The 26,326-nt window shown below is 45.4% G+C and overlaps 1 protein-coding gene across 7 annotated transcripts in view; it reads right to left on the bottom strand.

Moving 5' to 3' along the window:
• The window catches only part of RREB1 (ras responsive element binding protein 1), a 127,384-nt gene extending 121,017 nt beyond the window's left edge, over positions 1–6,367 (bottom strand). For 2 of the 7 annotated variants that reach the window (XM_069809040.1, XM_069809047.1), the window contains exon 1: positions 5,896–6,195. In XM_069809040.1, coding sequence (XP_069665141.1) covers positions 5,896–6,067 — 172 coding nt within the window. In that variant the 5' untranslated portion in view covers positions 6,068–6,195. The other 5 variants (XM_069809043.1, XM_069809045.1, XM_069809041.1 and 2 more) reach the window with 4 other exon arrangements.
• Between the last annotated feature and the right edge of the window lie 19,959 nt (positions 6,368–26,326).

Below are 26,326 nucleotides of genomic sequence, written 5' to 3'. Positions count from 1 at the left end.
ATGGCTGCAACTCTGCAGGTGAATCCTGTTGTTAAAACAGCTGCCTTTCTCTACATCTTTAAAGAGGTATTCAGATTCTCTTAGCCTTACTTAGCTGAATCACTCTGAATAAACAGTCTCCACCCATCAACTACTTCTTTTGTGTGAAGCACCTATTCAAAGGCAACCACCTTTATTGATTGCTAGGCTGGCCAACCTGAAAGCTGAAATACCTCTATCAAAAAAAAAAAAAAAAGGCAGGATACACCAGAAGGCCTGTGTTGTTTCTAAAGGAAGCACAGGTCCAGGCGCTGCTCAGTTACATCAGGACAATTCCTTTCTGACTGCAGGAGGCTGCTCTAACAGGTTTAACAACGGCACAGCCACGAGCCAAGTATCCCACTGACTCTTCTCCCCTTTGTCCAGGCCCTTTTCCTTGTTCTGACCCTTTTCCAGCACAACACGAACAAGCCATCCAACGGGAGTCCGCAGCACATGCCCCAGCTGGCAATTATTCGTACTTTTAACATTTCATAATAAAACATTAGCACGAGCTCGAAATAAGTTTTGTCACCCTGCTCTGAGTAAAATGCTGAGGGAAGGGGGGTGAAATGCTCGGGTGCTGCTGCCTGGGAAGCCCACGCTCAGTTCTAAGTCACCGGCCCTCAAATGTTGCTATTCAAAACAGAGGGGCAGGGTGGGGCAGAGGGAACACCTTCTGGTGGGAAAAACATCATGACTGGCAGACATCAAAGATAAGCCATCATCAGATTTCTTGCACCAAAGAAGAACAAAGAGTCAATGCTCCTGAAATTCCTGTTCAGAAGTACCCCAGAACAGAGCCAGCACTTCCCACCTCAGCCAACCTCACCTATTTTCATTTGTAATCAAACGCTGATAACCAAACCTGGCCTGGCAAAGCTCTGCACGTTTCAAGCCTTACCTGGCTCCACACAAATAGCTAACTTTTCAGTGTATCACCAGAGAGTAGCATTTCCAAAGATACTCGAGTCCTGCCTTTGAAATCACTGCCTATAAAGATGCTTCTAAATGAGGGGCTGTGGGGGGAGCCACAGCTCCCATAGGTGCTGGTTTATGTAGGATATTAAAAACAAAACAAAACAAAACCCCCCAACACAGAGAGACAAAGGATTCCTCATACACCTCCCCGAAGAAAATCTGCTTTAACTGCTGAACAACAACTTGGCAAGTCAGATCTCCCACCCCAAAATAAGAACCGAGCTGTTGCACGGTCTCAGAAGGCAACTCCTCCTCACCCTCAAAGTTTACATCTAATCCTTGAGACACTTCCCAGCAAAGCTGTAGGGTACCTGAACACTCCATCCGTGATGAAGCTGCACTCAAAAGAACACGAAGCAGCTCCTGGCCCTTTTCCAAGCTGCAGAATACTCTTGAAAAAGCGTACTTTAAAGCTGTAATCCCATGATTGACCATCTTGCTTGAATCCGGAAAGGAGGTAAAAGAAAAAGACACAGAGCAACAGGCATTCTCACTACCTTCGGGAGAACCAAAAGCAGCACTACCATCCTCCTCTACAGACAATTATCTCCCAAGAAAGAAGCTACTACATCATCAAGGCAGCCGTCTCAAACTGGTCCAGTAACATGGTCCAATAACACACTCATTTTAAAACAACCTTTATTGTGCTGAAAGAAGACATGATTTCACATGTTTTAAGAGTGTACACCTAAAACACAGATTTCCAAACTTAGGCATCATTCATCAAAAAGTTAAAAGGGGCTTTTTCTGCACATGCATAGATTTCAGACTAACAGGATTTACTTGTTTTCTGCCTGTTCCTGGGGAACCTTTGCAGTTTCTTTTTTCCCAAGACTGTCCCTACAGGCTGCTATCCAACATACATCAGATGTTCTTGGAGCAACAGATAACTCTGGAAGGACATTTGCAAAGGGCACAAATCGAGGGCCCAATGCTGGTAAAATTTAGGCGTACTGGGGGAAGGTGGAATTACTCCTGTATGTAGATAACTTGAACACTCAACATAGTCCCCTGGAAAGCTTTATTCATGCATCTAAGTATTTTTTTCAGATGTTTTACAATCAAAAAATGTATTTTAAGTCAATAAAAAAATCATTGCAACTTAAAAAGTGAATCCCTTACAAAAACACTCAGGTTAATTTTAGCATCCTTCTGTTTAGCTGCTTAGCAACACTTATCCTATGACCTTCTAAGCACCACCTACTTTTACAAGGGATAATGAATATAACCAAAGGGATTTATCTATATGTTTTTAATCTACACAATGTTAAGTAAGTACATCAACAGTTTTTATTTAAATGAGAAATCCAACTGAGAGCAATCCAAACTATTTCTGCTCAGGAAGAAACTTTCGCCGGCTAAAGTCAAGCTACTGTTATGATTGCGGTGCGACTTCAATGTAGGCAAAGTGATAAAATCCTTAAGGATTGAGAAAAGCACTACAGAAGTCAATGTTTGTATGCCTTAGGAAACACTGTACTTGCCTTTGGTACCAAAAGGGATTATAAATATTACTAACAGATAACGAAGACATTCAGCTTTCCCAGTTTTGAAACTTCAAGAATCTCCTGACCCTCAGAATCAAAAAGAAAAGCCATTTGGTCAGAGGGTCACCAAATATTGGAAAGAGTTAAGAATGGGCACACAACCTGGGGGAGCTGAGTCAGAATAAGATGTTTCACTACACTGAAATCTGCAAGCAAATAAAGCTTCAAACACCCAAGTCTCGTTGAAAAAACAAACAAATGAACAAACAAAAAAACCCAGAAAAACAGTCAGCAAACACCCTGTTATGTTCTATCTTAATACCAATATTCCTTCAGGTTATTAGTTATTAAAAGAAATGTGTAAAAGTGGCTGCATAAATAGTCACTACTGATGGACAAACAACAGTTTGACAACTAGAAGCTGCCTGTGAAATTAAAGCAGAAGAAAAGTTTACTCGATTGTACTTAAAGGATGGTGTTTTTCCAAGTACATGACACAAATTCCGTTCCAAATACGGCTGCCAGGAGGAGGAAGGTGAGGGAGCAAAAGAGGCCACACCGGGCCGAGCACAGCTGCCCTGTAGCAAGAGAGGAGGCTGGATGTGTCCCTGCCGGCAGGTGAGGGAGAGCCCTGGTACTCTGATTGATTGGATGATGGATTCATGCTGTTTCTGGGTTTCTAACAAACAAAAGGGCCTATTCTTCCCTGGATGTACCCAACTCCCGTTAAGGCTAATCGGCATTATGCAGGCACACCAAGAAAAGACTATATACCCTTAAGTCTTCAAAGAGAAAATTAAAACCTAAAACAAATATGGCTGGCCTGACCCTGAGTCACTGCATCCCTTTCACGCACGCTGACCCCGTGGAAAACAGGAACTGCGGTAACAAAACTCGGTGCTTGTGTCAAAACTACAGACCTCAACGAAAAAACTTCAGCCATCATAACAGCTGTCTACTGTGCACTGCAGGGGTGACAAGACGGCGTTATTTAGCAACTGCTCCTGTTGTTAATAAGCAAATTTTTTTCCCAAGGCATGGGGCTGGATCTTGGAATGGTAAGAAACATGAAGTGCATTTGTTGTCTCTCCTAGACCACTGCCCTCAAATCACACTGAACTGAACGTTTAGCTGTTTCTCAAATACGTAACCACACTTGATCTTAACTACAACAGAAGACAGGCGAAAGAGGGAGTCAGGATTAAAACTGGATGGTTGGCGTGCGTGTCGCCCCTTCCCTCCAGAAATCAGCTCAGTGGCTCCTGGGCAGGATGCTGGCTCCCCAGCGGGCAGGACCAGAGCATCAGCTCCGGGCCGGACACCCTGGCGCGGCGGCCATGGGAAGGTGGCAGGGCATGGAGGCACCCGGGCTTTCACGGGGTGCGCAGTGGAGTGGAGCAGGCCGGGCAGGGCAGGGAAATGTGCTGAGCTAGGAGAAGCGCTCTCCTCCTCCTGCGTAACCCGGCGAGGATGCCGAGCAGGCGAAGATATTGCAGCCGAGAGGTGAAACGGGGGGTGGGGGGGAGAAAAAAGAAAAAAAAAGGGGGCAGAAAAAAAAACCAGAAAAAAGCAAGCGTGCGTGCGGAGGGGAGGCGGGGGAGAAGTGCAGGGAGAAGAAGCCAGAGGAAACTTATCTGCGACATGACAAAGTTCAATCCACCGCCCTCCCTCCTCTGCTGAAAAAAAAAAAAAAGTTGCAGCATCTCGGCGCGCCGCGCTCCCCGCGGCCCGGCCCGGCCCGGCCCGGCCCGGCTCTGCCCAACAACAGCCGCGCCCGGCCCGGCCCGCGCCCCCCTGCACCGCCGCCGGATTGGGGGTGGCGAAGCAGAAGAGCCCCCCCCCCCCCCCCGGCCCCGTGCATTATGAGCTGGGCGGGAGGATCTGCCTCGCATCCTCACCGCGGCCCCCGCGGAGCCGCCGGGGGGAGGCGGCGCGGGGGTCCCGGCCCGTAGCAACGGCGATGGGGAGGGCAGTCGCCTGAGAGACGGGTCGCGCCTGGCTCCCATCCGCGCCGGGCACCGCGGCGCTGGGGGGGGGGGGGGGGGCGGCAGCCGCGCGGCCCGAAACTTTGTTTTCACCCGAAACATCGCCGAGGCGGCGAGGGGGGGGGAGTCTCCACCGCCCCCAGCTCCCTCCCGGAGACACGGGGGGTGAAGGGGGCGAGGGTGGCCCCGGGCCGGACACCCCACCACCACCCCCCCCCCCCCCCGCCTCGGATGCTGCCCGGCTCCTTCCTGTAGTGGTGACGCCGCCCGGGCGTCCCTGCCCGCCGGCCCCGCCGCGCAGGGATGTGTCCCTGGCACCGCACAAAGACAGCGGGACGGGGGGGGACCCGCGGGGGGGGCAGCGGCCCCCCGCCACCCCCGCGCCTGGCTCCCCCCTGCCGCCGCGCAGGCCGGGAGGGGAAAGGACACGCACGTCCCTCCCGGGGGGGGGGGGGTGGAGAAAGAGGAGGAAAAAGGAAAAAAAAAAAGAAAAAAAATAAAGAAGAGAGGGAGAGAGGAGAGGGGAGAGGTACCGGGGTGCCGAGGAAAAGCAGGCACGGCCGGCCACGCCGGGGGGGGGGGGGGGGGGGGAGGTGAGGGGGGGGGCGGAAAGTCAGCGGAGAGATGCGCGGCGCAAGCCGGCTCTACCTGCGGAGAAGGGGCGCCTTCATCCCAACTTCCCAGCTCCGGCGCGGCCCTCCCGTCCGGGAAAAGCGGGCAGGGGCCGCCGCGGGACCCGCCGCCACCGCCGGCAGGAAAATAAGCCCGAAGGAAAAGTTAAAAGGCAAGCGGCTGCGGGCTCGGGAGGCGGGGGCGAGCCGGGCTAGAAGATGTTGCTTCCTCGCAGCCCCATCCAAATTGTGGCGGTGGCTGGTTAAAAATAAACTTTGCAGCAGGAGGGGGGGGATGATCTGGCCGGATTCCTGAGCTCAGACGGTTTAATATGGATGAGCATCAGGTCCTGAAGGCAAAACGCCGCGGCTGGTGCCGCTGGTTGGTAGAAAGTCTGCAACAGGGAAGGGGAAAAAAAAAAAAAAAAAAAACAGGAGCCGCGGAGGGAGGAGAGGAGAGGGAGGAGCGGGGGAAGGGAAGAGGGAGGCTGCACGAACTCATCATCATCTCCACCGCTGCCAGCCAAACTTTTTTCCTCCTCTTTTTTTTTTTAAAGGAAACTTTTTTTCGCCCCCTAACAAGCATTTCATTTCTTTTAAAAAGTAGCACGACCAGCCGACACGCTGCAACGTCCTCACCCCCGCGCCTGCCCCCTCCCAGAAGTTTATTTTTCCTCCTCCTTCCTTCTCCCCCCCCTTAAGAAAAAGAAAAGAAGAAGGGAAAAAAAAAAAAGAAGAGGTCCCTCCGGAGTTAAGGCACGCTCCTGCCCTTTGTGAGGGAGCGCGGCGGCCGCGCAGCCCCGCGGTACTTACGCCGGACTTTGCTGGGGCTGGGCTGCTTGCGCCGCGACATGCCGGGAGGATGGGCCGCCGGGGGGGTCGCGGGGGCGCGCCGGGGGGGGGGGGAGCGCGCACGGGAGGGAGCCGCAAACTTGTTCCGGAAAAAGGAATCAAAATGGCGTTTCTGTGGATGTGCAAAGTTCATCAACTCCGCGCTAACTTCCCGTCCTCCGCGCCTCCCTGGAGGGGAGAGATGGGCACGGTTAGGGACCCCGCCGCGCCGCGCCGCGCTCCGCGGGCGCCCCCGCCCCCTGCCCGCCCCCGCGCTGCCCCGCGCACCCTGATAAGGAGACACATCACGTGTCGCTCCGGCTCCTCTCCCGGGGACGCGCTACCGCGGCGGCGGCAGCAGCAGCCTGTTGCAAATAGCATCTCTAGCTCGCCCTCGTCGCGGGGAGGGGCGCCTCGAAGGAGAGGAGCGAGCACAACTTCCCCCCCCCACACACACACTCCCTCCCTCCTTCTCTCCCTCCCTCTCTCCCTCCTCCGCCGTGCACCGGCCCCCGCCGCCGGCAGCGCAGCAGCGGGATGCCCCGAGCCGGGAGGAGGAAGGGGGGGGGGGGGGCCAGGTGCCACGCGGCGCCCCGCGTCCTCCCGCCGGCCGCGGGGCTCTCCCGGGCGGGCCTGGCCGGTCGGCGGCCCCGCTCCCAGCCGGGCGGGCGTGTGCGCCCCGGCAGCCGGCGGCTTCTCCGCGGCCGCGGCGTGCGCTCGGGGCTGGAGCGCATCCGGAGCCGGCGGCGGCGGTGCCGCGCAGCCGGCTGCTGGCTTTAGGAATTCAGCTGGGCTCTCCGCTGGCCGTGGAAATGTCTCTGCATCCTCCTCCTCCTCCTCCTCCCAGCCCGGCGCCTCACCAGGTACAGCGGCCGCAGGCAGGAATCCGCTGCTCCGTGCGCCGAAGTCAGCTTCTGGTTTTGTTTGTCGGTGTCCTCAGAAAACTTTCCTCCGCGGGCGTTTTGGGTCCCTGCTGGGGTCAGTCATCCATCCGGCTGACGAAACCTAAGGGACGTGAAATTTAACAAGACCCAGAACATCAGCGTAGGAACGGCAGGTCCAACCGAGTCTAATCAAAGGCAAGATTCGGACGTTTGCCAGTACAGGTAGTTACAAACTGCGCAGCGCGCTGTATGTGGCACTGCACCTATGGTCCTCTCCGTCGCTTTCACTGCAGTGGAAGTTCAAAGATGTAGAAGACTCAACAAGTGATGGAGAGGTGTTCAGAGTCGTGGGGATTTCACTTTAAAGCCAGTACCGGTTTAGAGTTATGTGACAAATGGTAATAGCACGTAAAAATAAAATATCTGGAAATACTGCATCCTGAAAGCTCGTTGGAAAAAAAAAAATTAAAGCAAAAGTGCTTGGGAGGAGCGCCATAATGAGCACAGGAGGAACCAATTTACACTTTAAGAAAATGGTTATTTGCACCATTTCTAAGGCTACTAAAACTAGGCCTTTTAAAGCTGTTATTGGTGAGATGGAACCTGAAGTCACAGGCTGGTTTTTAAGGAAATCAAGTCCTGGCCTGTAGGCAAAAGGCTCGTACCAGCTTACCTGGTATCCTGTCTCCTGATTGAAAAGGGATTCCTGTGGGAAGGAAGGCCAAATTCCAGGTATGTGGCAGTAAGCCCTCAACCAATTCTTTTGCAAACAGTCTTTTGTCTGTAAGGTGTCATTATTAATTTCCTTTGCACCGTTCTTTTCAAAGATTGGATAAAGGCATACAAGTCAGGAATACACAGGACCTGTCTCAAAGACATGAGCTGTGCTTCATGTCAGGAATAACCCTCTTCCCTTCGGACTCCCAAGTAAAACACCTGCAGGTCTGGTGATCTGGAACCTGGAAATGCCAAAATTGCAAAACTGAAAGGCACACGCATGTATTATAAACACGAAACTGCAAGCTTTAACTTACGTGCGTTTGTTGTGGTGGTTTCTGCAGGCTGAATTTTTGTTACAGGAATTTTTTGCAGTATTACACGTGAGCTTTGTGTATATATTTCAATACCATTAAGCTCTGTTAAAGTGGAGCTGCTGACCGACTGAACAGCTATATAATAGTTTACCCTACAATATAGCAGCAAACATTTCAAAGTGCATTCTGCTACAAGGCTCTTATTTTACCAAAAAACAATCAAGGGAAGTAATTAAAAATACATTCATTGTAAAGTGTCTTTAACCTTTTCATCTCTGTCGCCATTATACCTGCCAACCTGCAGGGGCAGAACCATTGGTAAATTCAATAGCTTTATAGCCAGCTTACATCGTTACTTCAGTATCTCTTGCGGTCAGGCATCCAATTAAACAAAAACCTGAACAGTTGTCTGTCTCAAGCTCAGCCTTTAAAACATGTTATTCACACTGGAAGACTGCTGTGATTTAAGCCTGCATGGCACATACATATAAACTACGTGGAGATAAGGCCTACGAGTTTACAACCTAAGGCCTTGTTTGCACAGACATTTACATAAATTTCTGTAATTGAAACTGGTGCAAATTCCTGTATGGATAATCATCTTTGGAGGCTGGCAACGAATGTCTCATTGACCTGTGGCTAATATCTCTAGAATAGTCTTGGAGGCGTTTCAGACCACCTTTGCATGAAGATTCTCATCCACCTTCACTGTATTTTCTAACTTCAGAGGTGCTTAAGCAGCCTTCCACACAGGAAGTTTAGCAAATGGATAGGCAGAATGGGAAAACAAGCACCGTTCAATTTAGCATCTGAAATCTGCTCTAGGAACATGGAAATGCAAATAATGTAGGTATTGTAAAGCTCTCGCTGGAAAAAAACCCCAGGATTTTAGTGCTTGGAGAAAGTATGTAGATAATATTTTTTATCAGATTTATGTTTTTATGTTTTAAACATCCCTGTTCTTTCAGAAAGATGTAATGAAGGGTGAACCAGCACATTCTATGTTATGGAAATGCTGTAAATAAACAAAGGGCAAAAAAGTTACGTAATAAAAAAATTTAACTTCCAGGGCTTATGAAATAGTAAAAAGTGATGTGACTTTAACAGTTTAGGAATGAATTATAATTCTGGGCTATCACGGGGCAAGAGAAATTAAAATAACTGCATGTTCAAACTTTCCATCATTCAGACTTCTGTAACGCATCAGAGAGGTCAAAACTCACTGTGGTCTAAGACTGAATGTGAAATTTTGAGCAAATGGTTTCTTTTTTTTTATTCCAGTGAAAGAAAAAGTAGAGATAATTTTTGTCTAATAAAAACCACTTTTATGAATAAAATTACTCTCCCAAAATGTTACTACATTGCTTACATGATAACAGCTATCCTTTTCACTCTGCTTTTTCTACCATCTACATTGCTGTGTTTTATCCCATCTCCTCTGATCACTCTATATGTGACAGTTGACTTATTAAGACTTTTTTTCCTAAGAATGCACATGGTTTGTATACTTCCTGGATATCATGACATCAGTTCTCAACAATGATGGTAAACGTGCTAAGGCGTAAGAAGACTTTAACTTCCACATAACCCTCACACACCTCTCTGATCCTACACAGGGATGTTAAGTGCAATGAACAGCAGTACAAATAAAAACAATAGTTTTGTGAAGGTATTTCGTGTATTATCAATTTCATTAAAACGACTGGGTGACATAGCCATGTTGGCAACATAAAAGCCACCTGCTGCGGTCCCAAGAAAAGGACAGCTCTGCCCCCACCCACCATTCAAGTATCAGAGATGCTGATTAAAGGTATTCAAGGAGAGAAGAAAAACAGGATGTGTAGCTTACATGAAGGCCGCAACTTGAGGATACAACGATGTCTTAAAGCGCAGAGACTAAAGCCAACATTGGCATTGAAAGAGCAGGTAAAGGTTAGCAAGGAAATCGTACTTTCCCCCCGTCTTACTAGACATTATCAATGCTCTTTGCTTTAGATCATGGTATTTAGAAGTTACTTTAATTTCTTGCAGTGCTTACACATCCCTTTCAGCCAAAACATTCGGAGTAAGGCAGTTCTCTTACTAACCAGGAGTATTTTACACGCTGTAAGAGGCAGCATTGGGCCCAGACTTCCTGACACCTCACGACTGCTGGGTGAGGACAGCGGCCAGGACCCAGCTCCTTCGCCCTGGCGTGTGGTGGTCCAGCCACGGAGGATATGTCGGAGGCACTGGAGGCCCCGTCCACCGCCTGAGCTTATGGCTGCACAGCATCCGGAGTCCTCTCGCCGCCATCCTTTTCCTGATGTCCTCACTCGTGCCAAGAGGCAGAGCTCAGCTGACATACTAACGCAGGGAAAAGCCTGCTTGAAGGATCAGAGAACACAGCCCCGAGGGCTTTGAGAAATAAGTCTTTATAAAACCGAAGACCAAAAGAAATGCTCGAATTTCCTTTACATTTCAACCAGGTATTTCTTTAAATGAACAAACATGCCACTGCTGGGTCTTCTCATGGGTTGGGGTTTTGTTTGGCTTTTGAGGTGTTTTTTTTTCTTCAACTGAGACACAGTTTTCTTGGATCAAAAACTCCTTAAGAATAAACGCAGAACTGACAAGCGTGACCACCATACAGGCAGGTTCATTATACAGAATAAAAGGGGGAAAGTTCGATCAAATATGTTTCCTAAAAAATGCTTGGAAGACTAAACTTGATGAATTTGTGCGGTGGAAAACCACACAGGAAAGCACATCGCGTAAGACCAGCCGCAAACTCTCTCAGAGCATTTGTCAGATGACACAGCATCATATCGCATTCCCGTTTTCCCTGCGTGGATAGATGTGATGCCCCACCATGCTCAGCTACCTTGGCCTCTGGAAGTCGGGCAGCTGGGGAGCGAGGGAGCAGAGTGGTGGAACTTGCTCCTGCAGCAACCCCACCCATTATCTCCAAGGGCAGCTTTGGATGATCAGAAAGTCAAGGCCGAAGCTTCAGTCCAAACTTATCTTAACGTTTGCTTTCAGTGAGTGAAAGAAAAGCTGAGGTAACACAGCATGCTTAAGCAATTTCCCTCACATCTCAACAGGCTAGCAATGGCAAAGCTGTTAATAAAACCCGTCTTTACCCCAAAATCCCAGTGTAGTTCTTCAGGTACCAAGCCATCCACTCAGCTTTATGACCTGTTCTCAGCAGACAGTATTTTAGTGATAACACACAGCACAAATAAAAGATCGAGTGCTAAGTATTTGCTCCCTGTTTGCTCTCAGCTGTTTCAACAGTGCAAAATAGACCTTGAGCTGACTCACCTAGCCAGCTAAGACTACCTCTTGTCTAAGGACTCATCTGGAAATACAAAGACAGAATTTCTGAAATCCACACCACTTTTTTCCCCCATAGATCACAGCCCGCAGGGCGTATTGCAGGACTGCTTGAAGTGTCTGGCTGCAATAATTGCTGGCCCCATCTCCTTCTCTCCTTTCACTGTGGGAGCCTCCAGCAGATAGATGCAATGCAGAGCAGCCCTGCTGCTGGGACTGGACCAGCTTGATGAACTAGTCCCTTCCCCAGCCCTGATTTTCAGGGTGTAAAAAGCAGCATAAACTATCCCCCTAAACTATTTTAGCAATGACCAATGTTTCTAAATCCTTTCTGGGGAAGATCAACAACTGAAACCTATTTTTTCAGGTATATAGGATATAACATTATACATCCTATATAAAAAGGTAACTGTAGAGAATGGCTAAAGTGATATGTAAGGAACTGATCTGTCTTTCAGCCTTGTAACCAAAACAAACAACTGGGCACAAAAGAGTGTTATTACAATTTTAGTAATCAAAATTATTAAAAGAGGAAGATTTAAAAAAATAGTACGTTTTAAATGGATAAAACTAAGTAAGATCCCCTCTGCATACTTAATTACTTAGCAAATTTTGGAACAGCACAGCCTACTTATTCCTCAGACTCTTTAAAAAGATAGCGTGAAAAAACTAGCAAGCAGATGTTTGACATTTACATTCTCAAACAGTTCTGTGATCACTAATGTACAGCCTCAGAAACAGGTTGTATAGCCCATGTGCAAACGTGTCTGTGTAGAGATGGAGCAGGAAAAAGAACAACGGTAAGCAAAACCACCCACTGCAATACTTTCACTTCTTTTAAAACTCTGCATTGTTGCCCAGAAGCTTTTGTTGCCAGGTAATGCAAAAAACACAGGTGTGCAAAAAAGGAGTTAGTGTTTAATGCCCAGCTTGTGATTTGGTACTGAAAGTGACATGTTTCATTCTTACTGACCACCCAGCCTCTCACACCTAATTGATTGTTAGATTAAATGTGATTATTTTCCCTCCTGAAGGCAAGTAGTAAGCCAGCTGTGTGTTTCCCCATGTCCCATTTGTTAGGGAGAGCTGATTCTGAAATCTCTCACAAACAAAATAAATGCTCACGCTAACAGCGACTTCTTGTTCAGTTGTTCAAAGGGCTGCTGTAGCACCAGCGGAGACAGCAGCAGCTAAAGGCAGGCAGCAATATCCAGCTGAAGCATTACTTACTATCTTTTGGTACTATAGGCTAGAGGTGGAAAATACCTGCTATTCATTCCCCGAGGCTGCCACAGTATTGCTCTATGCAATATACTTTTCAGTACTGTCTTGGTTTAGTTTTAAATATCCCCAGTTATGGAGGATTCAACAGCTTCTGTTGAGAGCTTGGTCCGTACTCTTGCAGATTTTGCTGTTAGGACATTTCTTTTGATTTTTCCAGCCTACATTTTTATTTTCTTAACTTCATGCCACAGCTAATTATAGCTCCAAGAGTGCAAGTAGAAAAGGGGGTGGGGAAGAAACCCAACCATCCCAGGGAAAATAGGGTAGACAGTGCTTTGAGATGCACCCACAAAGCAGCAGAAAATAGGCAGAGAGGGCCAGCAAGCAGCAGAGAAGTGAAGAAATAGGAAGTGAGGCAGCAGTCATGAAGAAAGTATGCAAGGGAGCAGTTACCCTGCAGGGAAGGAAAAAGCAGGACAACTTTCAAGGGCAGAGATCAATGTAACTTGGGGGAGGCTGCAGTGACAGGATTTGGGGAAGAGAACAGAGAAACTGTACTACCAGGGAAAAATGGCCAGTGGATGCAGTAGACAAAGAATCGAGGAGGAAGCAGAAGAAAATGGCAGGGCTCAGGTAAATGGGCACGAGAAGAGCCGCTTGTGCTTTTGTACCTGCTTAAATTGTGCTTTGTGCCTCCTTAAACCAGAGGCAAAATTGCCTCAGGACAGGTCTGTGCCATAAAGTTGTGCAGGCCTACTTACACTAGTCAGATGTACAAAGGGATATGATTTGCAGCTGAGGTTAAAACCAAGCTACCCTACCAAAAGCAGCAAATGTTCACAGTTATGCAGTCAGAACTACTTTCACCAGTGCAGCTTGTGTCATTCAGACAATGATAAGATAAGCCACGCTGGCAAAAGCACAGTTTTGCTGATGTAAATTGTATTGGGGGTAGATATACCTCTGCTGCAGCGTACAGGGGTGTAACTACACCAGTAGAGCTTTTTTCTTGTCAAAACAGCCATGCTGCATTAGCAGATCGTCCATAACGGAGACATGATTAAGACAGGTAAAACTAATTCTTCTACTGACACAATAAAATGACTTCCACAACAACAGCAAAAACTGTCAGCAGAGGGTTTCTCCTGGCAAAAAAGATAGCTTTGTGGACCAGAGGGGTGTAAGATAGGTATATGTTTTAGATAATTTCTGGAGCTTTCGTATAAGTAAATACTTGCTTCTACAAAAAGAAAACTCAATACTTGCAAAGTGTCTGAATATTAGGAAGATGTGGATAAGAGCATTTAAGTCCTAATATCAGCACTTTTACCTTCATTTATCTTTCAACATTCACTTATCTTCATTTTTCAATAAAGGATTCTTGGGAAGAAAGTATTGTCAACACATTTTTCTGCATTCCTGTCTTCAACTTGTATAATAGATAACATGCTCCATTATCTTGTTTCTTCCTGTGCAATACAAAGAAGGTGAAAACTCTCTTAATGAGCATCTAGAGAGGAAAGATTTGGTAGACAGGGTAGATGTGCTACTAAACTTGGGGTTTTTTTTCTTTTCAATTACTTTGGTGGTCAGATGGGACTGTTCTCTATCTAAAATGAAACTTGAAAAGGAAAAAAACCCCAAACCACTATTATTAAAATGAGCGTAAGAGAGCTGTTACCTGAAATGATTCACTGAATGGAAATCTCGACTCTTGAAACAAATGTTTTCTAAGAACAAGGCACAGACATCAGCCTCTTCCTCAAAAGAACTCCGAGTAACTAGAAAGGGCAGAAAACATTTAAACTCCAAGTTTTCAGCTTGCAATCAGTGGCCCATGTGTTTACAGCAAAGGATTAAATCATTTGGGATTAATGTCTATGAAAACATCCTGAAATCCTAACAGTCATGCAAATTTTTTTCTGCAACCTCTTGTGAACTGATAATAGACTGCTGTGGCTCCCTAAATGCACCAGTGGAATAATCTTCTCAGCTATAAATTTTGATTAAACGGCAACTGCAAGTAAGATTTTCTCTAATAATGTTTTGAACAATCTTATGTACTCATTTCACAAAGACCTTCTGAGTTTGTTTCATTAAGCTGTGTGTTTTACTCTATGTCCTTTCCTCTCAGAAGTGGCTGAAAGTAATTCTTAGAGTGCAAGTAAGCAGCCTGAATAGTTCAGCAAAATTATTTTAAAAATGGTCAAATGCAAAGAAGCCAAAAAACCAAGAAAAGGCCTGAGGGTAGAGCCTAACATCACTGGAATAAGAATTATACAGAAGGCAATGCAAGAGAAGGCTGAGGAGATCACTGCTAAGGTGCCCACTAGCACAGTGGGTTGGAGCACTGACTTTCTACCTCTAGAGATCTGGATGTAAAGCCTGATTTAAAATACACTTAAAAATGATTGTGATGAATTCACCTTAGACCCTTCAGAGCAGTGGTCCACCTGTAAAAGTACCGTCTGTTGAAGGACACCAATGTTCTCTGCAATTACTTAGCCCCCTACACACACACATACACATGCAGTAAATAAGGCTAGGAAGTTGCATGAAAGGTCTCTCTGACTGAAAAGTAAGCTTGCTTTTGTTTCCTGTTCATTTTTTACCTGGTATTTATAGGAGTCTTGCTATGGTTATATGCAATAAGAACTGAATAGCGAATAGTCTAAGTGACATGAAATTCTGAACTGTGGTTTCTGCTGTTAAGTGGGGATGATTCACCTCAGAAGATCTAGTCTGTCATTCTCTGGGCACAGCCTTAATCAGTAAAAACCCTGCCTGATGTTTTTGTGTTAGCTGCTAAACCCCCGATCCACTAGCCAATGGACACAATTCACCACAGTCTGCACGCTTTTCTTGGGGTAATCTTAAAGACAGACCCACAGATGATGTGTCTGGTCTGGACTCCAGGTTACTGACACAGCAAAAGAGAGGAAATATTCCCTGTGCCTACTTGCATGTGATGATTCAGTAGAGCTGGTATCATTAGTCCTGTCCTATGATGAACACCACATTACCCAACCATGCTGGAAAAGAATGAGTGGGCTCAGATTTCATATCTGGAAACTGACAGCTCTTGTAGAACTTGGTACTTGGGTAATATGGCATGTAAATAGGAACTACAGCAAAATCTTGTGGCAGCAAATTTGGGCTAGCCATAAAAACGGAGAGTTTTGGAGAGCTGGGACAACAGTGGAATGAAAAGAAAGTAAGATGAGAGTGGTGTATAATAGTTCAGTATACAAAAGTTTGGTAACACAGAAACTAATAGAGGCAGTTCTGGCATGGTTTTGGGCTAGTGCTGACTGCAGAGAACTGCTGTACAGCTGGAGTACTCGTGTGAAAATGTTAGCAGCAGATGTAATAAAAACCACTGAACTGGAATTATACAGAAATAAGTTATTATTGAAACACAGCTGCACTTTGAACAAAGCGTTGAGGAATTTAAAAGACAATGATTTGCCAAAGGGAACAGCATAAACTTACCTCAGTCAGGGAGCCACAACCAGTTCCTGTGGCTGCTCCCCACCACTGAGTGCAAGCCCCATTTGCCTGCAGTAATGAAATGGGGACCAAAGCTTTAATTACATGACATGCTCCACATCGATTTCTATAAATTGATGTCCTTTCTTCATATGAACTAAAACCACAAGTGTCTTGCAACTTTTTTCATCCTCTTCATCATCGCTATCACTCTTATCATATGAAAGTTGATCACAAGGGAACTGTAATCATTCAGCTAGCAGTTAGTGGTGATAACATCAAAGCAAAAGTATGTTTATAGAGTTAATGCGTGATTATTTTAGCATCCCAAAGGCTTTGGACTGCCATACCATCCAATTATGCCAGGGCTATGTGAGAAGAGGGAACTTCATATAATTAGGAGTGCCTAAACTAAGCTTTCAGAATCAGTGAAATACATCATGTCACAATTCACACTGCCAGCTGTTTCTCCCCAAATTTTACAGAACATAACATTACTTTTTTTAGAATTTAGAAAATGAAACAAATATGTTGAAAATCACACTGTAGAATTAGTAACTACATTTTAGTTTTTAAATAGAAAAATCATGACATTTGGCAGACATCATACATGTACATATCAGATTTACCACATCTGAATGAGCAAAATCCATTAAGTCATATGCTCTGCTTCTGCTAGGAAACAATACTTCATCCATATTCAATAAATTAAAAAAGAAAAAAAAAAAGGCTGGGGTTTTTTTCCAGTTAGGATGCCTGTAGTTAGATACTTGATTCTGTATTTTCTAGGCACCTACATAGGCTGATTTTCAGAGATGTTGAGTACGTTCATTGCTTCTATGGCTGCTGAGCAACCCTGAAACTTAAGCACGTGAGTATGAATTAGATGCCGAACTACAGTAATTCCATTTTAAAAATTAATAGCATAATGCATATAGCTAGTTGTGTGATCTCTGATGAAAACTGGATGAAAATGAATGGAAACACTTTTCTGCATCTCAGGTAACTGCACAGACTACTGGGATATTGAATGAGTCACCTTTGACTCAATAAACCTTCCCAAGAAGGGCTTAATCAACACTCAAATATTTAAGTGAAAAATTTGGGATGTAAAAGTAAAATTGCATTTCAGAAATTTGTGGGGAAATTCCAGAGCAAATCTACTTACCAATAATCTGTTTCTGAATAATATCAGGAAGTTAGTTTAAAAGTGAAACTTGGTAAGAAATATTCATTTAGAATCCTCTACAGTTTGTAAAATATGCTGCAGCATGTTGAAACACTTGAAAAACTATTACTAAGAAAACAAGTTAAATTCCTCCCAACAAATTCTAAACAGTTGGGAAAAGTGGTGGAGGTCACTGTGATTAAAGGGAGATAGGAAGGTTGCTATGAACACAAAAGAAAAGGCTTTCAGGAATACAAATAATATAATGAAGAAATAGGTTGAACTTTAAAGAAGAGTGACATAAGTTAAGAGCTGTTTATATAGATAATTTGAAAGTGTATATGATTAGTAAAGTTTTCTTTGATTATCAGGCACCCATAATAAGGATTTGGAAACAGGATAACAAAATGATCTCCTAAAGAGATATTCTGCTATAGCCTTTATGCATGCAAAATGAGAGGATGGAGTCAGCCATCTATGAATGGAATACAGTTTCCTGGTACAGTGGGAAGGAGTTAGTGTGCAGATAACAGCAAAAAAAGCTGCCAAAATATTGTGTATAAAAAATGCCAGGTAACAGACATCCACTTGTAAATGTGACCTGCAAACATCTTTGAACAATCCAGTAATATTAGAAGATGTTTGCCAAATGCTTCTGAATGTCACAAGGTTCTATGAATTATTAACTTTAACATTAAATAGCCGTGCATTTTGTGACTCTACAGAATTCTGGTGATCTGCTCTTAGTGATGATCCTGCATGCTCTCTGCTGGTCATGTCTCATCCATAAACCCTTTCTGCAGACTTCAGAGGGCCCACAGTTTGAAAGATAAATGTTGTCTTATTACAATGCTTTCCATTCTTCAGGGCCTATTTTTCATTTCAGCATTTTATTTATCATTTGGCATTCACATTAACTCTCCAAAGCAAAATTCCTGATCCCATTACACAGACACACTGCTCCATTGTAGGAATATACAGAATTATAATATCACCCACACAGTGCTTTCTGGGGCATTCTTTGGAAAACGGGTGTCTGACCCAGTGCAGTTACAGGACCCGGGGACAAAACGGTGTAAGGATGAAAAGGCTCAGCTTCAGATTAATAAAATGTACAACGTATACAAGTATTGCACAGCTTATATAGCCTGTTGCTTTGGTGGAGAATTTTTTATTTTAGGGGATGAGTTGGAGGAGGGTGAAGATGCAATGCAATTACTTTCCTCCACCCTCCAGAACCAGCCTAACTCTAAATCTTCATGTGCATTTCAGTTACTTCAAAAACAAAATTTAAACTATCCATTAGTAAATTGAGATATCAGATTAAGGAACCATGCCTCTGGTATCAAAGTTGTGTACAAGATTCAGTGCAATGAATTATTTTTTTAAATTGGAGGGATTTTCATTCCAAGTTACTTCAAGTTTCTCATAAAATAAACTCAATTTCATGCTGGGCATATTAATCAGCAAGAAAATAAGGCAGTGTAACTTACAGATCTAATTGCTGTTAAAACTGTTCCTGAATTATCCAATGTTTGCTACATCCTCCAAGACTAGTTTCTGAAGCCTGCTTTGAGAAAAGATGAAGTTACAGAAATGCTGATATACCCAACTATGAGGAATTCCAGAGCTGTGTAATTCACCTACTATCAGTTTTCTGTAAAATATTGAGATATACAGTAGCACTTAGTAATAAAATAACACTTAAATGATTAGAAACCATCCTTATTTCAGAGGACAAAGGAAGAGATACTGTGCATACAACATTTACTACCTCCTTGTAGTATAGACTGTCTCAAGGTTAATAACTGGTTAAAAGAGAATTGTTAGGTTTTTTCCCCCTTATTGCAAATAACTTCTGCCAGGATCCTGACAAGATCTTAAGAAGACCAAAGTAATGGTATCACACTGCACAAACATTCTCTTATCTAAGATGCTGTTCTACCGTAGCCAGGCTGAACAGTAGAAGATGCTAACCTTGAAAAAAGTTTTGCTGCTTTGTGTATACTGATATGATGTTGGAGAAGTCCCCACACAGTGACAGTGGTATATAATACTTCTGCAACAGCTATTGCTGTCTAATTTCAAGTCAAGTTCTTCACCAAGAATCTTAAATCACTTTATAATAAAAAAAAGACAGTTTTGTGAGCCCCATTGCACAACTGATGAAACTGAGGTGGTGAGAGGGGAGCTAATCAGCAAGATGTAGAAAGGCCAGGGACAGGAGCCCCGTCTCCTAGCTCTGGGCCTGCTTATATCAACATTGTGCACTTCAGTGCATGAAATAGAATAGCCTCTCATTAAACAAGGAAGAGAGGTGTCAGCTGTATAACCATGTTTAAAGAAAAAGTTTTAGAAATTGCAGAAATCACATCACTGACTGATACAGTTCTACTTCTACAGCTTTTGAATGCAAACCAGCCTGTAGTGGACTTCTGCTCTAAGCACACTGGTAATAAAAAAGAATCTGCTGGTCCTTGGCCACTCAGGAACAGACACAAAAAAAGAGAGAATGATGGACTGATGCTTTTAGGAAGGCAAGCTGTGAGTTGAAGAATACAGAGGAAAAAAGCAGAGAGTCATAACACAGAGTAGGAGGCAAGAGGAGGGAAGGTTTAGGGGAAGGATTTTGCCTTGTCCAGTGTTTTTTTGTGAGGTCACTCCTGACCCTAACTTTTAGGGTGAAAAGGCCTTGTAACACAGCAGAGCTGGTGTGCGTTTGTCACATGGAGAAATAATTTGAGGAGGGTGTACAGGTGTTTCCTGTGTTGCAAAAATCATCTCTACGGAGACTCTTGTTTGCTATTACCCAAGACTTCAAAGAAAATACAAAGACGGATGTGTGAATGGTCCTGCCAATACCAGGACCCACCATCTATTCTCTGCTTACCAAAGCAGACACAGACACGGCTCCTGGGAGTGCATAGGAGGAAGCACCATCAACAGCAGCTCTTCAGAACAGCCTTAGATGTAAAGAAGATTCTTCCTTTACCATTCACTGCTGGGTAGCATCCCCAGTGACTTATGTACATTTCTAGAGTTGGGCCCTACATTTTATAACACAAAATGTACATTTCTCTCACTGTCCTGATTTTTCTTAAATTCTTACGCTGCTGACCAGCTGTACTGGAAGGCCCTTCCCCTTCAGCAAAATTTCTTTTTCAGTCAGAGCTGGTATGCTTCAAACCCAGTTCCCCTTGCTCTAACATGATGCTACTATTTGTTTGCATTGTCTTTTCTGTTAGGAAGCATATCCTGAAAAATCACATCTAAATCCTACTTTATGTTTTTCAGCCACTCAGTTCCAATTTTTCAGAGCAAGCTGTATACAATGAGACTGTGTTTTTCAGAGGTGCTGAATAACCCATTCTGACCTGAAATGCTTTGCTACACATCAAAAAAAGGGGTGCTGAGAAGTACTGAGAAATCTGCAGTTGGAAAGGGGAAACCAAATAGGAAGCTAGTGTGTTTTGCGAAGTCTTTATCCATGTCTTTTCTCCTCAGACCTCCAGTGCAGAGCAAGCACTGCTTGGTGGCTGCAGAGGAGCTGGTCTGGCAGGCACTCTGACTGTGCTCTGGGCTTGGGTGGGAGGACCCATGCACAGCCCTGTGACCTGAAGCACAGCCCTTTTGCAGGAGAGAAAAGAGTACAGCCTTGGGCAATGAAACCTAATTTCACTCCAATGAGTTCTAGTTAATGGGAACTCAGAGAAAGCAGGATTATACCACAGTGACCGTTTCAAATGAAGTACAAAGTGCCTGCATCTCCTATGGTCCAGTCACTGCATAGCCTCTCCCGTGGGTGTTGGCTGACTTACAGTGAATTAAGATAAGGGGAGGTGGGTGGGTAATTAAGACTTTTATATGCATGTTTTGAAACAGGATCCAGTAAATTCACAGCTAAAATTTTGAAAAAATAGGGTAGGTTAAGCATTTTAAGTCCACCATGTTCTTACTTGCAAGATGCAAATCTTTTGAGCTCCTTCTGAAGCATCTCACTGGAAAAGGGGCTATAAATCATGAAATACCTGACTTCTGTTGTTTGGGACACTACAAAAACCAGGGAAATGTGTTTAATGAACATTCTTCTTGTTCAAAGCATTTCAGTAGTTCGGCTCTGATATTGTTTCAAAACTGTTTTCTCAAGGCCCTCCAGCACATGGCGTTACGAAAAAAGTTGTCAGACTGGTTTTAACACATCTTTTCAGTACTGATAAGCAAAAGTTCACTGAAATAATTCTCAATAAGATACATGTGGAATATACCTTTCTTAATGTTTTCTTGTTGAATTCAAACTTTGAGACCTGTTGCATTCTAAGCTTAAGCAGCCTCTTTCAAAGTTATTAGAAAAGTACAAGGATGTGTCACATACTGTGCTGAAGAGACTCTATGTCACATCCTGTTAACCATGTCTGCTTTTAAACCTGTTTTGTAAGTACAGTGAGTGGCTGACAGTCTCCAGCTGCAAACAGCTTTGAAACTACATGCGTGAGTTTCAAAAGAATGCCAGACTACTGTATTTTGGTCGCTAAAGGTAAAACACCCAATAAATATCACGTTTTTCTCAATGAGCAAAACACTTTAATCTTGAGACTACTTTGCTTAACAATGCCATCATTAAAATGGTAATGGGTTTTGAGGTCCCTATTCAGCATGGTACGGCATCATACCTTTGCTGCTATTGTTTCATCCTGTTTACAGGGAAGCTTCTGCAGTTCAGCCTGGTAAGAACAAGATATTAACTAAGGAAATAAATCTCCAAAATAGCATGTGGGTAAATCTTTAAACCTATCTTAATAGGGCCCAATCTATCCTTTCCCTGAAGCCAGTCAGCCACTTCAGTAGGATGCAAAATAGTTCCCCTGCAAGGTGGAAAAAAGAGGAACTAGTAACTTCTTTGAAATTATTATTATCTAGGTTGGAAATGATGGTTTTAAAAGCCAAAACATGCTAAAATTACTCAGAAAATAAGTATTTTACTAAGCCATGCACATTAGCCTGCTAACGTGATTTGGTAAAACTTTATACATCTTTTTTTCTCTCTAATAACCAGGGGACTCGACTGAACACAGCTAGAAAAAGCCCTATTTAAATAGGGGTTTTTTCCTCCTAATTTTCCGGTGTACAAGTTAAAGCAAAAACAAAGCAAAAATACTTTTGCAGGTGGACTCACGTATCACAACTGGAACTCTTCCATGTTTCCTTTTCCATACTTTTGCATTAACTAGTCTCTCACTGCAGCCTAGGCCCATGCCCAAAGCTTGGCAGTAAAGGCCTAGTCTGGGATGCCACCATCAACTCCTGTTCAAAGCAGCCACAGGTTGTAGGTCTAATTCTCCTTTATACCTAAGCTGTGCTTCATGCCTTGTCATATTATCTGGTCCTTCTGGGGACCTCTAAGACATCGATACAGATTTAGAGCGGCGTCAAGGTCCCTGCCATTTACCCTTGAATTGAAAGACCTTTGCCAGAGCCAAGAATAACTAGAAAGCAGCAACTTTTTGGCCACACCTCCTTCCTCACATCATCCCTACAGTAAGGGGCGGGGGGAATAGATAGGAAACACCCTGCTCCTACAAGGAGCACAGGAGGATTTTCTCCTGACTCTTTCCATAGAGCTTAACATGCCCTTTGCTTGTCCAGAGGGGCATAAAAAGGGCCCAGCCTAACAATGAAATCAGACCCTCGCTGCCAGTAAGTGAAGGAATGGTTGCTAACACAATGCTTCTTCTCTGTAATGTTTAGTTTTCCCAGCTCACTGGATTGTCTCAACACATGCAAATATGCTGATAATAGGTGCAACAATCAAGACTTTCTGTGCAGTCTTGGAAGAGGAAGCTTTCTAACCTGGCATTTTCACCCGATAATGAGAGAGACCTGTGGGATCCCCCTGCACAGATCTGCAAGACTGCATGGCGGCAGAGGCCTGTGCAAGCAGATGGTATGTAAGACTGTGTCCACTGACTGTTCTGCATTGCCAGAAGAGTCGACAAAACCAAGTAATGTTGTTCCACAAAAAATAAGCATGACATACCTAAGCAATCATTGATCTTAAAACTGTGGATAAAGACTGTCTAAATATTTTCCATGACTGGAGGCAATGGGCTACATTCATCTATGAGGTATCACCCAGGCCCTCCGCTGAGTTCTTTTTAAGAAAAGCTTTGTGGCCCACTGCACTTAAACCGTTATTGGCTTCTACTTTTTTCTTAAAACAGGAGTAATGGGACAATAGATGACTTATATTTCACCACAATTTGCTTACGCCCATGTAACTTTTATTATAAAATTTAGCTTTTAGTAGCAAATGATTTGGGAAATCAACTTGACAAATTCTCTCACATAAAAAGCAGAAACAGTAACATTCATTGTGCATCCCTGAATGTCCTTGAATTAAAGGGCATGGATGCTTTTAAACACTGAGTAGCTTTCAGAGATGAAAGAAGCGAAAGGGATGTTTATTTATAGCAATACCTCCTTGACAAATAATTCAAAGGAGTAAAAGGAATAGCTGCACAGTTTGCTCCACTGACTTTTATTCCCTTAATTAAATGTACACGCATACCCTCATCTGTTGACTGTATGCATACCTATCTGCTGCATGGCCTGCACTGACACACTCGGTGTTGTCCCCTCACTCCTGATGCATCTGTGAGCCTGAGAGCTCAGTTCTCCTCTGTCAATCCTCAGGCTGGGAGCAGAATCAATCCCATGTACAGCAATCCAGTTTTAATTCAGAATACCAGTGCTTTAATAAAAACACGACTCTGGAAGAAAACTAAAGAAGAAATTGATATATCATGGTATCTGTCTTTTGGGTTTTTTTCAGTTCTTCATTCTAACTCTGAAAATTGATTCCCCACCCCTGTGAATAAAGATGTATTTCTCTATAAGAGGAAGATGGAAATCAGACGATAAGAACCAGAGGGAACAGGGAGGAATGATGCATGACCGGGCCTCAAGTTGAATCTTTTTTGCTTGTTCTTTTAGTTTGTTTTCCACTTTGAAAGTATTTAGTTTGAGGATTTCCTGTAGGAGCAGGGTTGATGAGTTCTCTCTTTTAATCTAAGTAACAACATTGAAAATTGTTAATCATCTAAAGTAACAATGCTGAAAAGAAGATGGATGCAAACTTAAGGTTTTGAGTCAGCGTTCACCTTCTTTCACACCTCTTAACTTTCAAAAATTCAGGCCACCAAACAAAAACTACTGGCATGCAAAAGGGCTGCACAAGGCTACTGCAGATTTGTGGGTGAGCTCTGCAGCTCATGCTACATCAGTAAGGCAGTTTATTTCTATCTCTGTTTTCTTAGTAGTTTACAATACATAGGGGATAAATTCTGAGAGTTTTATTGCATCAGGAAATGCAGAAGTCATGTACTTAACTAATACAGTTTGCTGGGATGTTTTTTAAACGTTTCCTGACCTGACTGCAAGAGTTATCCAGCCTATACAGTTTCAGCTTCCTCCTCCTCCATTAGCAAGGCTCACCTATGGTATTTACTGCATCATTGCATCCAAGGCATACTTGGTTACTGCGGCAACTAAGTTTTTCTTCTCAAAGGGTCACAGGGAAACACATCCTTCAGGATCCCCTAGTAACCGTCAGCTGGTACGACTGGGGAACATCAACAGTGCAATGCCTGCTTTCCATCGCTAAGGCAGCGCCGCCTGTGCCTGCAACAAGGGGGGCAGAGTCTAGTTACATTCCTGACCCACTTTCACATCCCTCCCTCCTCCTCCTCCATCTCCTCCTCTCTCCCTGAGCACAGCAGCAACCAGCAGGGCAGCAGGAGCCTCCATTTAGCAAGCCTCACACACCCGCAGCCACCAAGCTGTGTGCTGTCTCCTAGCAAGCAGCAGAAGCGCAGGTTTCCCCAGCAGCGTGTGGGGAACGGGAGGGGAAACGGCAAACCTCCTGGAAAGGAGGTCTTCCCTCTTGCCACCCTGTATGTGCAGCGATAGTGCTTCTGTCTCTTGTCCAGCCCTTTCATGCACCCAGATCGAAGCATGCACCCGCACCAAACACAGCATAAGGCTGTTCCCCTTCCCTCCGCTCCTCAGCTGGCCAGCCACGCTTGGACGAGCGTTTAGTTTCCTCTCCCAACACCCCTTCCGCCATCCCCTCGCCTCCGGATTAGCCTGGCTGCGCGCGTCTGCCTGTCCTGCTCCCCTTCTCGCCCACCTGCTTTATGTAACCCCGCCGTTCCTCTCCCACTCTCACGGTCCCGGGGCTCATCCCTTTCCCCACATATTGCAAAACCTCCTGCCGCCTCCCGCCGCGGTGGGCAGGTAGGTGAGTAAGAGGAGGGAGCTCCTGACTGGTTTTGCATCCTGGCGGCTGCTCACAGCACCCATCTGTTACCCTGCGAGGGACGCTCCCTTCCCCTGCGGGCAGCTGAGAGGGATTTCGCCCCACGCTGGGGGCAGGCGTTATCCCCCACGCCCCACCTCACCTCGCCTCACCACCGGGGCTGCCCACATATCCCCGGCCTTGCGCCACGGGCTGCCACGGGCCTCACCAGGCCACGGGAGGCCCCTGCCGCTTGGGGGGGGGCTGCAGACAAGCCTGGGGGGTCCTTGCTGCTTGGGGGGGTGCGGACACTGCTTGGGGGGGTGCGGACACGGCCTGGGGGTGCACCTGCCACCCTGGGGCTACCAACTTTTGGAGTGTGGCTGGGCCTCGCCAGGCCTAGGAAGGGGGACGAGGCCCGGCTCTGGGCCTCAGCCTTACCCGTCTCCCCTCAGGGCGCAGCAGGGCCACCCCTGGGGCAAGGACAGGGGATGGCAGCCCCCAGCACCCCTCCTGGGTCCCTGAGCAGGTGGCGGGTTTCAGAGCTCCCTCCTCACCGGGACCTGGAGGGGGGCAGCTCCCCGAGGAGGCAGGTGTGCCGGGCCCTGAGGGGCAACACCTCCATGGGTGAGCCCTGCTGCAGCGACATGCACCAGCCCACTGCAGTGGTCGCGAGAGATGTGAATGGAAGCCATTTTTGGTTTTTTTTTTCGGTTCTGTTACTGCAAAATACCAGCTATGACAACAAGCAGGCTGCTCTCCAGCCATGCCGCAGAGCCCACCCTGCGAAGGTGCCCTGGTTTGTGCTGAGGAAGTGCTCCTGTCCCACAGTGTTAGACACCCACCGGCCTGGGGACACAGGCCGTTGCTGGCCTGGCAGTCCCTCGGGAAAAAAAAAGGGGGGCAAAAAAAGTGGTTTCCCGCCCCTCCATAGTGGGAAGGAACCTCAGTTTTAAAATTACAACTTAGATTTCACGTGTTACTTTCTCAGCCTGCCGGGGGCTTT

This window comes from Haliaeetus albicilla, chromosome 21, assembly GCF_947461875.1.
Source record: "Haliaeetus albicilla chromosome 21, bHalAlb1.1, whole genome shotgun sequence".
Taxonomy (NCBI): Eukaryota; Metazoa; Chordata; class Aves; order Accipitriformes; family Accipitridae; genus Haliaeetus; species Haliaeetus albicilla.
The sequence above is the reverse complement of the archived record's forward strand: the minus strand, read 5'-3'. Positions and strand labels throughout refer to the sequence as shown.